The following is a 15,978-nucleotide window of genomic DNA, read 5'->3' as shown; positions in this document are numbered from 1 at the left end:
TTTCAGCATGCATATGCTGGTACGGATGGGAAGACACAAAGCACATCATCTAAATGGAAAGTGTGCTGGGAAAGTGTAAACCAAGTCAAAGCCAATTTGGAAGCCACATGGCCACCAATGAAGAGAAGCTCTGAGGAGCCAGGAAGCTTGCTGGATGGAGGAGCCTGTGGCACACCAGTTACTCCACCATACTTGCTGAGCTCTCTGTACCAAAGGTCTCTCCTCCAAATTGTCATCAGCTTAGGGCTCAGGAAGCATATAGGTAAGCATCACTGATAGTAATGAGTTTTAAGATTCCGACTTAAAAAATGCATCACAAAAAAAAAAAAAAAAAGCTTTTCGAATAAACAGTTTTAAGTGTAATTTACACAATTCAGTAAACTTTTTATTAAGTTAGTCACCCTAAGTAAGCAAGGAAAGGAAGAACTGAGGGATTCTTTTCCTTTGCCCAACCTTTCAATAGTGATAGAGCCGCAAGGATCCCTCCCCTGTCCTTTCCCTGTTGATTACACACACTCCGAGTGATCTCATCCTCAGCCACAACTTCAAATACAGGGCAATGCATTTTAGTAAGGCTGGTGTCCAGAAAGACCACATGCAATTCTGAACTCACATAATACAAAACGTTTCAACCTCCCTGTTCAGTACCCACAAACGATGCATCTAAAACAGAGTTAAGCACGTCATTCTCCTGCATGACATCCTTCAACTGTGATCCAGAACCTTAAACATCCGTACTCCTTAGCTATGTGTGAGGCCCTTCATTCTAGTCCCTGTCTAATCCTCTAGTGCCATTTCTCCACAAATTCCTGCACTTGCCTTATTCTCCAAATAAGACTGCTAGGAAGAGCTTTCACTTACCTCATCCATTCAACAAACACAGTGTGTCTATTGCATTTCAGGCACAGCTCTGGGCACTGGAGGCCCAGCAAGGATAAATGCCCCAGCTCTCTAGAGTCTGGAGTCTAGGAGGCACCATCTTGATGCAAGTCACTAATCCTCACCATGTGTCTGGGAGGTAGAATAGTGCCTGTTTTACAAAGTAAACACCTGGAGCAGTGAAGGTATGTACCCGGGCCTAATAACTCCCATGACAGAGGGGTACCTCCAATTAACTCTGAGTCCCAGAGTCAAGCCTAGTGCCTACACTGTCACCGAGTAAACACTCCTGGTACACCTATCTGAAAAATGGCAGATCTCTTCTCAAAATCAGTATCCAGAAGCTCTAATAAAGAGAAAACACTTTTTCAATCTTCTTTCACTTGCATTCTGAAAGAATGAATTCATTGCTGTCATCCATAATGAGGAAGCTGAGACCAACTGGCCATTCATTCTGCACACACTTACTGAGGGCCCACTCTCTCCCAGGCACCGCGCGGTGAGCACTGGAGAAGGAATCAAAGGTAATGAGTCAGATTCCCTGCTTGTAAGGCAGTCGGATTCTCATGGGAGAAAGAACTCCCACCCAATCATCACGATCGCAGTGTGATAAATGCAATGTTGCATGCACAGAGGACGGTACGACACTAGGAGCTGGCACACAGAGAGCGAGCGAAGGGAACAGGAACGCATTCACTGTACACTGTAAGCCAGACGGAGCCCTGAGAGCTCAGAGATGCCATGGTTTAACACTAAACTGAGAGACTCTGAGAAGCAAACTTGCATTAGTTCCATCACAGTCTGGAGCCCAGGATGTTCCTACCACTACGTGAGGAGTCATACACAAGTCCCCACTCCTTCACTAAATTGGAATAACAGCTGCTATGCAGCACCATAGTGCGTGTCCACTTGTCTTTATTCCAGCCCTTCCACCCCACAACATAAATGTCTTTTAATTTGGCCACTTCCCCACTGAGCTGAACACTCTTTAAGCAGGAATAAAGTATTACCTTGCTCTGCATCCCAGCACTTAGCCCAGTCTAAGTATGTGATCCTTACTGAATAAGGGGAGAAATAACAGCAACTCCTCCAATCCAGTGGGAAAGACTGTGGAGAAACAGACACCCAACCAGTCTTCCCTTAGGGGTGTTTCCCCCAAAAGTCTAAATAGTGATTTCCTGAAAGGGTCTAAAAGTCTGAAGCCTGAATAGATTATGCTACTCTTTTGCCTTAATGTTCACTCTCCAAACCTAAAAGACTACTTTCTGCCATGGACCTTTTATTAGAAGTAACATGGTGCCGACCTAAGACAGGTGAGCCAAGAATTCACACGCATCTTCTCAGTTAACATTTCAAGGAGTACACAATGAGTGTCAACTCTGCGCCTAGTATTCCATGCTGGGCTCCATGAAGGAAGAAAACAAGAAACTTGTCCTGCTCGCCTAATTAACTTTTGAGTACCTACAGATACACCAGACATGCTACACAGATTCTCTCACGACCATTTTACAGATGAAGAAATTGAAGCTATTCAAGTCAACTATTTCCACGGGTAGCAACACATCCTTTACCCATTTAAGAAGCAAAACCCAGCTGGGCGGGGTGGCTCATGCCTGTAATCCCAGCACTTTCAGAGGCCGAGGCAAGCAGATCACTTGAGCTCAGGAGTTCAAGACCAGTCTGGCCAACATGGTGAAACTTCGTCTCTACCAAAACTACAAAAATTAGCCGGGCATGCTGGCGGGCACCTGTAATCCCAGCTACTTGGGAGGCTGAGACAGGAGAATCGCTTGAACTTGGGAGGTGGAGGTTGCAGTGAGCCGAGATCGCATCATTGCACTCCAGCCTGGGTGACAGAGCAAGAATCTGTCTCGGTGGGAAAGAAGAAAAAGAAGCAGCAGCAAAACAAGAAGCAAAACCCTGACCAAGGGGGAAAAAGGGATGAGAAAAATACAATCCAGAATACAATCAATCAACTGTTAATGGCATGACTTTCTTTTTTTGTCTCCTTATTCTCTGAAGCTATTAGAAACCGTGTAACACAGGGCAGGGAATTATCGCTGTTGGTTCTGAATTGGTGGTACGCCGAACGATGGGCAGCATGGCAAAAAGGAGACATGCCTCATGAGTCTGAGAGAGAAAGAGACACTTTAGCACTTTTCACGTTGAAACAACAAAACAAAAAAACAGTAAAACTTGTTAAATCAAAACCTTATAAGGCACTTCAAGACGCAGAAGATAAAAGCCATGGGAGGAAAGAAGCCTGCTCGGTTTCCTTTATCAGCACACTAGGACACTCCACAGATCCAAGGATTGTTTTGTGACCCAGAACGTTAAACCACTCCTTTGGATTGCAGAGAAAGGAGCGAGCAGAACCTCATGCTGCTTCTCACAGAGAGTAAGACAAATTGCCTGCTGAACACCAAAGAAGCCACGGCACCAACAGGTTTAAAATCGACTTTTGAATTTTTGAAATTAAATAAAAATTTAAGCAGTAATTAAAGCTTAATTTATTTCAGAGTCATCAGAGACACTTTAAATTGAATGAACCTCCATCTTTACGCTCAAGCTGCTGGTATCGGCTGTGATGTACTCTAGTGCTTGGTTTCTTTCCAGCGTCAAACATCACCTTGATGGCAGTCTCTGTGCATTAACAATAGGTGGTCCTGGCTGGGCGCGGGGGCTCACGCCTGTAATCCCAGTATTTTGGGAAGCCAAAGGCAGGTGGATCACTTGAGGTCAGGAGTTTGAGACCAGCCTGGCCAACAGGGTGAAACCCTGTCTCTACTAAAAATACAAAAATTATCTGGGAATGGTGGCACATGCCTGTAATCCCAGCTACTGGGGAGGCTGAGGAAGGAGAACTGCTTGAACCCGGGAAGCAGACGTTGCAGTGAGCCAAGATCACACCATTGTGTTCCAGCCTGGGCGAAGAAGCAAGACTCACTTCAAAAAATAGCAAAAAACAATAGGTGGTCCTTCCTAATGGCATACTCTTCTCTTGAAAATGATCAGAGATCACTCCCTGATTTGTCACTGCTGTAATAAAATCCTTTTCTGAATGAATCAGAGCAATAAATTACATAAAGAAAACTGTGAAGAAACAAATCTATTCTGAGACAATAAAAGGGGTATAATTTTGAAATCTTTCACCCAATTGATTGGTGCTGGAGTCTTGCCTCTCAGCTTAGCCTACGCAGAATGCAGCGATGCCAGACCAAAGCAGGGGCCATGTGCTCTGTGTGCAGTATGGCTATGCCTTGAGACATGCTTTCATTAAGGAAAGGTAACTATTTCATCATGACAAGAAAAATACCTTCACGAGTTTATGATACCATTTTTCTCAGTATTACTTTGCATATTGTGCACATTATGTTTTTAAAAGCCTCTCATCTTTAAATAAGGGCCTGAACAAATTGACAAGTCATAAGACACTGATGTCCAAAAGAGCCATGATGAGGTCTGCAATAGAAAGAGTCCACAATTGTCATTAATTCATGCAAATAACTTTTATTGTGCCCCTATTTTGGAAAGCATGGGTACAAATGAATTTTACCAAATTTGGTAATAAAGCCTGGTCCCCTAGTTTCTCTGCTGAGAGCAGGAAAGGGTAAGCAGACCACAGCCCATGGCCAAATCCAGCACACTGCCTGTTTTTATAAATAAAGTTTTATCAGAACACAACTATTCTCACTCACGTACATACTGTCTATGGCTGCTTTTCTGCTACAACAGCAGAGGTTGAGCAGAATGCACAGCCCACAAACTACTGACTCTTTAGCCTTTACAGAAAAAGTTTGCTGGCCCTAGGCGTAGAGTTTAGCATAAAGACAATGAAGGTACAGCCACAGGTGAGTATCTACTTCCCAGCTGTCCGGTGAAAGAGCCTGAAAGCAATGACCACCAGCACTCCAGATCTTGGCTTCTAAATAATATTCCACACTAAAAGAAACCAGGGCACCTTTGGGGAAAATGGCTCATTTGAGGGCTAGGGCAGAGCAAGAACAAGATGAGCATGGAACAAGTTCCTGTTACAGAGATTAAAAAAATACTAAGCCAACCTAGGGGATGATCCTCTCAAATGGACCAAGGAGCCAGAGCAAAGGCTCCCAAAGGCCAAATCTTAAACAATTTGAGCTTCAATTTATACAGTGATAGTAAAGGATTACAACCCACCGAATTAAAGAAAAATGCATGAATTTAGAAGACAGATATGACTGAATAAGAGGAAGAGAGCAACTGAAAAAGAGAAAGAGGGAGAAAGAAGGAGCAGAAAAGATTCCTTTTCAGTAGAATATCAACCAAAAAATGTAGATGGAATGACTGTGAGAAAATTATCATTTTACAACCATCATAGTAATAATTCAGGTAAAAAATGTTAATGGATCTAAAATTTGCGAGGGAGAGTTTAATGAGGAGTAGGATATTTATTTACATGGTCTCAAAGTATCTCCGCACAGAAGTATTAATTAATTACCAAAGGAAAGTAGTAACTTTACAGAGGAGAAAACTGGCACCACCTTAACCAAGTGATCGAACTTTTCACCAATAATGACACAGACATTGTGTGCCCAGGTACGAGGGACTGAGAAGACCTGCCATCCCCTCGGTGGCATTCCTGCCAAGACAGTGTGTGACACAAATCTAATTTTAAGGAAACATCAGACAACCTAAATGGAGAGGCATTCTACAAAAAACTGGCCTTGTAGAGTTTCTTGTATAGTTTTCCAAAATGCGTATCACGAAAGGCAAAGACAGAAAAAGCAGCTACTGCTAATTGAAACACTGAAGAGGCCTGACACTACACAAAATGTGTGTCTTGACTTGGGTCCTGTAAAAGACAAAACCAGAACAACTGGTGCCATTAGCATGTGAACTGTAGAAGAGATAACAGCACTGTGTGGTTGTTAAACTTCCTAATTTGGATCACTGTACGACAGTTATGAAAGGGAAAGCCCTTATTTTTAGTAAATACATGCCAAGGTATTTAAGTATTCATTTGTAAAAGACGACACATGAGTAACAGAAATATATGTGTAATAATCTCATCTTAGATACAACGAATATATTCTATGTTAAAAAATTATAGTGAAATTAAACAAACACGAAACCATTGTCATTCAATCTTTTTTAATTTTTATTTTTAATTGTGGGGGCACACAGTAGGTGTACATATTTATGGGGTACATGAGACAGTCTGATACAGGCATGCAATGCATAATAATCACATCAGGGAAATGGAGTATCCCTCACCTCAAGCATTTATCCTTTCTGTTACAAACAATCTAAGTATACTCTTTTAGTTATTTTAAACTGTATGACAACCACTGAGGTGGCATCCTGCCTGCCATGTGCAGATGAGGGAATAGAGGCTCAGTGAGGTACGGTCATGGTCCAGAACACACAGGTCAACTTAGCAATTCAACAAATACATGTTGAATAAATGCATAAAATGAAAGTATAAATTTTTTAAGTCCTGGGGACTCGTTAACAGTATTTAGCCCTCCTAAAAGTTACTAAAACAGGAAGCCTGGCTTTGTCCAAAATTCTTCCCACATTTTATACCTAGTACTCATCAAGTCTCAGCCCACTCAAGTCAGTAAACAGAAGGCAGGAGGAAGCAGAAATTTCCACACCGACTGACAAATCTCTTGTTACTGTTGTGTGCTTTCCTATACAAATCAGATTTGGTAATTTGATTTATATACTCCAAAGCAAATTAACCGTGAGTCTAATTTTTCCGCAAAATAAACATATTACAATGGCCAGTAACCATAAGTCAGACTACCCTAACAAGTTATTTGACAAAAGCTTTCCATTTCATGCTTTTGGAGTATATTTTTCTTTAGGGCCCACTGATCCCTATAATATAAGTTAGCTTTATGACCTTGAACAAGTTATAAATCCCTCTAACCTCCATTTCTTACCTGTGAAATGAGAACAACAAAACTATATTCATGTGGTAATCACAGATTAAATGAAGAAATGTGTGAAGAACCTAGCTACAGTGCCTGGCATACCTTTACGCATTTGAGCAACGGTGGCTACAAAAAAAGGCATGGCTTTCTGCAAATACTGATTAGCAAGTATGCCTCTTAAGATGTTAGGAATATGAAAAATGCCAATGCATGAAAATCAAAAGCAATGCACGTTTATCGATCAAGACTCATTTGAGTTCAGAAATAGCTAGTGTGAAAGAAAGTGGGTAACCTAGCTATGTGGAGCGCCATCTAGTGGAAGAAAAGCAGAGCACAAACCGCACAAACGAAATAGAGAAAGAACAAGGAAACATGATGAAAATGAAAACTGCCCCTTATCTTCATCATAATTTCTATATTTTCTCCCATGGGAGCTCAAATCAACAGTGACCCCAAGTGTAAGATATATATCGAAAAGAGACATTTAAAAGTGTGCCCTCACATACTCTTGCCCTTTATCATACCAAAGAACAACATCAATAATATGCTAGGAACACCTTTTAAAATCCTTAAAATAGCAGCAGGGGCTGATTGGTGAAAAATTATGGAAATGTAAAAAATTATGGAAATTTACAGCTTACCAATTCAGAGTAAGGTATCTTGTGCTTGTGGAGAGAGGCTGCTGGGTGTCCAGACATGTTTTAAGATATGCAGTCATAAAACTGTTTATGGAAGCTTCATTTGTTAATTTAAGCTTCAGGTGCTGTGTCTTGAATAGCATAATAAAAATCAATCAGAGCTGCTGCTAATTTTGTGCATGATATGAATGAAAGAAGCTTCCTAAAGACTGAATTTCTCCTTCAGTATTTCCTGGATTGGAAAACTAAAATAATTCTAACAACATAAAACTACCCTAAGAAATGAAAGTAGATGATTTATGTATTGAATTTTTATTATATACAATATATCTGAAAAGTGACGCCAATACTCACACATCTGTCTCAGAACATTTTATAACAATAGCAAGTAACGTTTATTAAGCACCTACTGTGTGTTAGACACTGTCCTCATGTCTAAAATAGCAACCCTACAAAGAAGGCATAAGGTCCCCAATTTCACAGATGGGGAAACTGAGGCTCTGAGAAATAAAGTAACTTGCAGGGGGTTATAGACTAGAAAGCTGTCACCTCTCCTAATCACATGGCTCTTTCCACACCAGCTCATTCCTTGTTGAGTAACACTGTTTCCCAAGTAAACACCACCCACCAGATGTTACCACTGGTCAGAAAGTTCCTATGCCATTTTTCCATGCCCCTGTGTGCCCTCTGTACGGTATGCAACCTGCCCTGCTCACCCAGGTCCAATACTAGGCATTTAATTTGAAGAGCTGCATAATCCAAATTCCCCACAAAAGTAAAACATGAAAAACAAGACATACTCAAAGCTTCCACCTCTATCTGGTGCTAACAGGTGCCCTACATAGGGTCATAGTGTTGGGCAGACAAGGATCTGAATCCTGATTCACCGGTTACTAGCTATTTAGGCAAATTAAGTGACCTTCCTGATCTCAGTTTTCTCATCTATAAAATAAGGTAAAATGACTTACTCGTTTAAGACTGTTAAACTAATTCAATGCAATAACATACATAAAGCATGTAAACCAGAAAAGGCTCTTGATAAATGGTAGCTACTATTATTAGCAATTGCAGGGCAAGTATATTTAAACATATGCCCACTTTCCAGAAAGTCAAAAAGCATTATCTGTGGGAATACCTTTTTTTCTTTTATGAACCTATTTTTAGAGAATGAAGAATTCACAAATATACCATAACTGACTATAAATCCCTGATATCATACTCTCAACTGTTTTTGTGATAAACAAAGTATTAAAATACAAAGAGCACTGCACCTCTAGGAGGCGCCTTCAAGAGACAGAACTTTAGCAAGAATTTCACTTGTTTTCTATACGGAATGCTTTTCTATTTTCTTTTTGGTCACTGAAATATATACATATTTAAAAATCCTCACTTTGAATGTCTACTGAAGACTGAAAAACTGCCGGAGAGCATAGGAGAAAACAAGTGAGCTTGCCTTTTTGGTAAAACACATTTTCAGTAACCTCTTTTAAAAATTCATCACCAATGGAAATTCCTAAGAGGCTTCTGCTATAATGAAACTTTTATTTAAAAACAACAATGTTGAATTCTGTCCTTTTATCTCTTTTCTTAAAGTATCTTATCAAAACACTGCAGACTTGATTTAAAATTTCAGCCTGACTACTTACAAGCTGTGCACCTTGACTGGGCAAGTTACTTAGTGTTTTTGAGCCTTAGAGGCCTCATTTGAAAAAAAATAAAGGAGGCCTGCAGGGAATAAAACCTCCTACCTTGCAAGATCTTGTGGGGATGAGAGAGAATGCACAGAAAGCAGCTGGCACAGAAGAGCTCTCCATTTGGTGGCTTTTATAATAATCATCATCCCCAATGCCAAGGAACACTCTCCTTCTATTGTTTTGGTAGAAGATACAAGTCATTCTGTCTTCACTCAGTGGGGTGACAACAGGCAAATGGGGCTTTTGATATCAAAGTTGCTGTTGGCGTTCAATTTGCGATTTCAATGGCTCCTCTGGCTTTCTGAGTTTCCCTTCGGCATCTGAAACTGCAGAATGACCCTCTCAGGTAAGAAACCTTATTTGGCATATGACTAGGGCTTCCAAAATTCTATTTTTAATCTGTCATCAGAAATATCATTAGGAGTTTAGAGAAGGAGAGCGAATTGATGAGAGTGCAGTGATTTCATAACTTCCTGAAGAATAAAAGTAAATAAACATCTGATTCAAAGCAGATCTGACAACATCTTTTCATTATCTCCTAGAGAAGGATCCCTACTGTGCAACCACGTTTAAAGAGCACTGGGATGTTTTTCTGCTTGTTCAACCCTGCATTTCACTTAGAACCTTCTTTCATTGATACGGGCAGAACTGATGACTTCATCCCCACCTCCAATTCAGGTCCTCTAAAGCCATAGCAGCAAAGCTCTTTACTGACTGCTAAATTCCAAATACACTTTCTGATTCTGCTACCCTTAATAATAATTAACACATGACACTGAAACTAAGAACAGGAGTTCCCAGGGGCCCTGTGCTGAGACTTATGCTAGGTGCTGAAGATACAGAGGAAAGACCAGGCCCTGCCTTCCGAGGAACTCACTCTTCACCAGGAAAAACAAAGATCCAAACAAAGCAGTGTGACGAGGATCACACCCTAAGAGCACCAGGTGTTAAGTGACACCAAAAATAGGCAATCCAACCCATTTGGAAAAAGGTCAGAGGATTTATCTTAGAGCAGGAACACGAAGAACGAAGTATGAAAATGGATGCTATATAATTTATCTTTCAATTCAGCACAGGCTAGAGGAAAAACAAACTGCACATAAAAAAGCCAGGGTTTTCATTCTCCTTCTGTCATTCACTAATTATACCATCACAGGTTGACCAGTAACTTAGCCCTTTAGATCTCTGAGAGTCAGTAGGACATGGTAAAAAGAACAACGAACTTGTAAAAGAACAAAGCTTGACCCTTCACTCTGACATTTTATTACTGGAAGCATGTCACCATGGGCAAGTCACTTTAGTTGTCAGAATCTCGGTTTCTACAGCTGAAAACCTGGGCTAATAACCTCTCCATCTCTGAGCTGTTACTAGTATCGAGATTACAAACATGACCCAGTACCAATGAGTGCCTCAAAAATGTCCACAGGCTGATTTATTAATAGTAAATCTAAGCCATCCAATCACTAAATAGTTCAGCATAGTTGAAGGACTAGGATGTTCCTTAGCAAAGAGGGCATCTACAAACTGAAAACTCATTCTCAAACGCACAGAGAGCAGGAGCTTCTCACCAGTGCAGACTGTTTTTCCTCCCTACCCCTAGGACCCAACACAGAAAACCGGCATGGCAGGTTCTCTATAAGCCTGTTACAAATGTCCAGTACCAAAACCCTGTACCACCCAATCACTGGGTCACTTTTAATCATAATACACTGCATAAAACTCAAGACATGGCATATCTAATACTGAGGGATTGCATTTTCTTACAAAACAAAACAAAACCTGATAACACAAAGAAAAACAATACAAAACTAAACACTAAATAGTCACATCCTCCTTTGGATGAAACAGAAAATCACAAACTACAGCATGAAGGCACCATACCTAAATACATTTCTGCAATTCTCATTCTTACTCTCTCACTTTGCAAGTCTGTGACATTCAAGCAAATCTGAAATGTTTTCCAAAAGGGGTCCCCAAAAATCAAGTTTTAAGCCACTGGGTTTTGTGGATTACAAAGCGGTATATATAAAGTAAAGTAATAATCCTTCCTTAATGTATTTTTATCCCCCACATTTATTCTAAGTAATGCTAAGAGTTGCAATATTTGAGAAATTGATAAAAAAATATTTTGACATACCAACAAAAAACTTTTATCAACCTAGACACAAATCTGGACCACCTTAATCTTGAATCCTCTGCTCCACTTTCTCTTGTAATCAACGACAACTAAATGTAACTTGGCAGTGAGCCAGCCACCAATCCATACATTATATCAGATAATTAAAAATACAGCATTATGTAATCTTATTTAATGGTTACTTGGCTTGTATTGAGAACCATCCAAACCAATATCAGAGACCTGGATTACATTATAATGCATAAGACATTTCTAAAGATGTTTCTTTAGTAAGAGTCAGCACATCCCCTACTAGCAAATATAAAACATGCAACACTACTCTCATCTCCAGTTAACCTCTCCTTGGCAAGAACCGCAATGTCAATCACCCTACAGGCACTAAGTGGGGGTCCGGGGTGGGATCCCAAAGCCTGTTTTCTTTGACTGAGTTTTAACATCAAATAAACATTAACCACTAATTTTATTAGAGAAACAAATTCAGAGGCCAGGAGCGGTGGCTCACACCTGCAATCCCAGCACTTTGGGAGGCTGAGGCAGGCAGATCATGAGGTCAGGAGTTCAAGACCAGCCTGGCCAACACAGTGAAACCCCATCTCTACTAAAAATACAAAAATTAACTAGGCAAGGTGGCAAGCACCTGTAGTCCCAGCTACTCGGGAGGCTGAGGCAGGAGAATCACGTGAACCCAGGAGGCAGAGGTTGCGGTGAGCCTAGGTCGTATCACTGCACTCCAGCCTGGGCAACAGAGTGAGACTTCGTCTCAAAAAAATACATAAATATTCGGGAAACGAATTCATTTATGAGGTGGAGGAGGAGAACCAGTTATCCTTGTAAAATGAAAATAAACTCAGCAATCAATGCCCACCAGGAAACACAAGTCTGGAAAAAATATAAAAGCCAATGTACACCAGACGGGAGTATATCTCTTGCTGTCATCCTAGCTCAAGAAAGAAAAAGAGTAATTCAGTTAGGAAATTGATCAATCTTTACGAATACTGATTTTTAAAGAATGACTACACCTCATCTATAAACTGTTTCATTATCATAATGCATTGATTATTAAACTAATATACTGGCCACAGGAGGGATTTAATTCAAAAGTGCCTCTCAGCCTCAGCATCAAAATCCTGAAAGATAAATCCACCATAAATGTTTGCTTCTGCAAAGAAGGCAAGTGCAGACAGAAACTTTTTGTAAAAATCAGGATAAACTTCCTAAAGGATATATATTATTTCCTATACATTTAAGTCAGTTAGAAACGATCATACTAATTATACTGATTTCTGCAGGGTTTGAAGTTAGCAAGTGAGAAGTATTTCATTCCAACATTTTAGGAAGGCAAAATAAGAAAGAACAATGTCTTCAGAGACAGAAGACCTGAGAGTTCAAATTAAATCTCAGTTGCCCACAAGCTTAGATGGCTGGGATCCTCAGTTCCCTCTCTGAAAAGAGAAAACATGAACATCCACCTAACCAGAATGCGAGTGTGAGGATGAAACTAGCGCCTTGGAAACTTTAAAATACTATGCAAACATAAGGCCTTGTAACAGTTTAGAGATACCATAAAATATATCTTATTACATGGCACGCTAAGGTTCGCCATGCTGGCCCACTCTACAATTTAGTGCCGAAATACCAACTTCAATGTGAATAACTGCTGAAAACACAGTTGCATTAGAGGCAAACACAAATACAACAAAATTAAGAAAAAAACGCTTTCTTATAGCCCATAACAAGATGGTTGGATTTAAAATCAAAGCTTCCTCACAATCATGTAGCTTCAGATTTAAAACACTTGTAATTTTGGAGCTACATAAGAGTGTAATTAATGTTTTAAGTGATAAAGCTTTGCATTCTGAGTATCAGCCTGTGATTTAAGAGAAAAATGTTTCAATCTGAAGTAATCTAACAGTAAGACAAGCTTCTGAGCAGCACCTCCTCCTTCCTTCACATGTGAGAAATATACTTCTTACAAGAATTACTTCTATGAAAAGTAAGTTTATCAAGTTTAACATCTAAAAAACACTAAATGGCAACATTTCCCCAGTAAATATCTGCTCCAAGTAACTGGAAGCCATTAACACTAGTAAAAACACAGAATCCAAAAGAATTTTGGACGTTTTAGCAACACAATACTATGGTAACATGGCAGAGAAAATCATTCTGACTTTTAAAAATAAGATAACACACTATACTTTTAGTTTAACTGTTCCTTAATTAAGTACAACCTAACTTTGATTCGGCCTCTCTATTAGGAAAAATGCACTTGAGTCCACAGTCCAGAATATTTCCAATTCCACAGATCTCATGCAATGTACAAAGAAATTTCTTTCACAGAGACGACAGCCCCGCAGCCAATAAAAGATACATGTAAATCATCAGGCGCAAGGAGTACAAACTCAACTGCAGAACTGTTCAGAGGGCACAGAAATCAAACTTAGGAAGTTCTTTTCTTTTATTTAGTAATGCATGCCCATTACTTTTTCACAAGCCCATTTTATTAAAGAAATAAAAATAAGCCTGCAATTAACATAAAATGGGGGAACTCCATAAGCCTATTTCTGTTCAACAATTCAAATATTCTTAAATTCTTGGAGACAGTAAGAGTCTCTCCACCACCATCGGTCGACCACACACACACCCTACTCTGAAGAACTGGCTGAAACAGGCAAATAGTGGAGGTCACTGTTTTAAAATATAGGTATCTATATACAAATAGATCTGTCTGCCTCATCATTCACTTCCAACAATAAAAGAGCCAGGGCGAGCACTGAGAGCAGCAGATCCGATTCATCTAGGGAACCACAGACTGTCAGTGCACAGTAATTCCTGCAAAAGGTAACAGATCTGACCAGATCATGTTGCTGCCATTTCCCAGAGAAAAGACAGACCAATGGCCCCCACACCCATCTTCATCTGAAACACATATTCCAGGAAAAGCAGGAGACTGCTCCCGGGAAGGCAGGCTTAATTTACCGTGCATCCCAGCAGATGATTCAGGAAGCCACAGGAGGAGAAAGCCAGGGGAACAAGGTCCCGGGTAGGCGTGCCTACAGATACCCCCGTATCCCTGTCCAGCAGTACTTCCTAGGACCTTTCACACCCTGAGCTGGCTGGAGTGGTGTGAAAACGGCAAGGACTCCCTTCACCGCTGTTTCAAACCTCAAGCCAGCCACCAATGAGGGCCACCCAACCCAACGCCCCCCAGAAGGGCGCTCTTTTGCCGGCCTTGTCTCCCCTACGGACTTGTCCAAGGGCCAGCCTGCTAAGGCTTGGCATGGGCTGCCCACCCCCGGGGAGGGCTGACTGCCCCGCCAGGGCTGCTGGAGCCTGGACACAGGAGAGACAAAGGGCTGGGAGGGTGAACTGGGCTCCTCCCCTGGGACCACGGAGCTCCTCTCCTCTCAGGTGCTGGGGTCTGACCCCAGCCCTCTTCCAGGGTCCTCAAACTTCGCTAACAATCCAAGCACCTGTTCCCTTCGCCTCTTCTGCATTTGAGTCCCTCAAGTCCTTCCATTTTCCTCCGGCTTTTTCTCCAGTACCTTAGACAATCCAAACACCCTACTTCCCCGAGTTTAACACGCTCCCCTCCCATGAGATAATTCAACCTCGTCCCCAACAAAGCCCCCAGATGGTCGCTGTCCCCCACCCAGAAGTTTCCCCTGGGTGTCTCCGAGTCCCCAAGATTTCCTTCAAGTCTCACCCATGCGCCCCAGCCTTCTCCTTCTTTTCCGAGTCCCCAAAATTCACATCGGGGTCTTCCCCTAGGTGTCCCACAGCCTCTCAGGTCCCCATGCAAACGCCCCCGGGGGCCATCCGGGCCTCCATCTCCGCCGCGTCCGCTGACAGCAGAGCGCACGGAGGCGCCCCCCGGGGCCCCGCGTTTCCACCCGGCCCCCAACCGCCCGGCAGGCAGTTAACGGCCGGCGCCTCACCTTGGTTCACCAGGCGCAGGGCATGCGTGAAGGAGGGGTCCAGGGAGTCCTTCTCCGCCATCAGCTCGGGTAGGTACTTCTCCTCCATGCTCGCCGGCCGCCGGGCCCGGGACGTGGACTCCAGGCGCAAGGGCGGCGGCGCCAGGCAACCCCCGACTCCGCCCGCGCCCCCAGCGGCGCGGACCCGGGGGCCAGACGCGGCGGCCGCGGCCAAGCCGGGCAGTCGGCTGGGAGGAGGCGGCGGCGGCACGGGGGCGGGAACCGGCCGCTGAGCCCCGATCCCCGGTGGCCGCCGAGTGCCCAGCGCCGGCGGCCCCCGCGCTCCGGGCGCGGGGCGAGGAGGAGCGGGCGCGGGCGGCGCGGTTAGGCGGACACTAGGGTCGGGCGGGCGGCGCGCTAGGCGCCCCTGAGGCAGTCCACGGCGATACCCGCCAGTCCCGCCAGCACCTGCCGGCGCCCGAGCCACAGCTGCGACCCGCACGCCGCGCGCCTCCCCGCGCACTCTGAGCCGCCGCGCCAAGCGCCCAGCGCCTGCCGCCGGCCCCGCCTCGCCCGGCCCCGCCCCACTCTCACCGCCCCGTCCCGCCCCGCCGCCCCGCGCCTGCGCACTGGCGCCCACCGCCCCACCGCGCACCGCCTCCTGGGGCCGCTCTCGGCTGCGCGCCCGTCGGGACTAACCGGGAGTTTGCGAGAAGGGGTGCGTCCAAGGTCCCCTCCCGCATGCCTGGCGCCCACCTTTGGCCCTGAGGGTCGAGTGGGGAGCCCCACAACCCTCTT

The 15,978-nt window shown here is 43.3% G+C and overlaps 1 protein-coding gene across 2 annotated transcripts in view; it reads right to left on the bottom strand.

The window, feature by feature from the left end:
- KHDRBS3 (KH RNA binding domain containing, signal transduction associated 3) overlaps nucleotides 1-15,700 on the bottom strand; it is a 191,972-nt gene extending 176,272 nt beyond the window's left edge. For both annotated transcript variants that reach the window (XM_023223514.2, XM_023223524.2), the window contains exon 1: nucleotides 15,202-15,700. In XM_023223514.2, coding sequence (XP_023079282.1) covers nucleotides 15,202-15,289 — 88 coding nt within the window. In that variant the 5' untranslated portion in view covers nucleotides 15,290-15,700. The remainder of the gene's footprint in view (nucleotides 1-15,201) is intronic.
- Between the last annotated feature and the right edge of the window lie 278 nt (nucleotides 15,701-15,978).

Source organism: Piliocolobus tephrosceles, chromosome 7 (genome assembly GCF_002776525.5).
Source record: "Piliocolobus tephrosceles isolate RC106 chromosome 7, ASM277652v3, whole genome shotgun sequence".
Taxonomy (NCBI): Eukaryota; Metazoa; Chordata; class Mammalia; order Primates; family Cercopithecidae; genus Piliocolobus; species Piliocolobus tephrosceles.
Note: the sequence above shows the minus strand (reverse complement) of the source record. Positions and strands in the feature narration are given on the sequence as shown.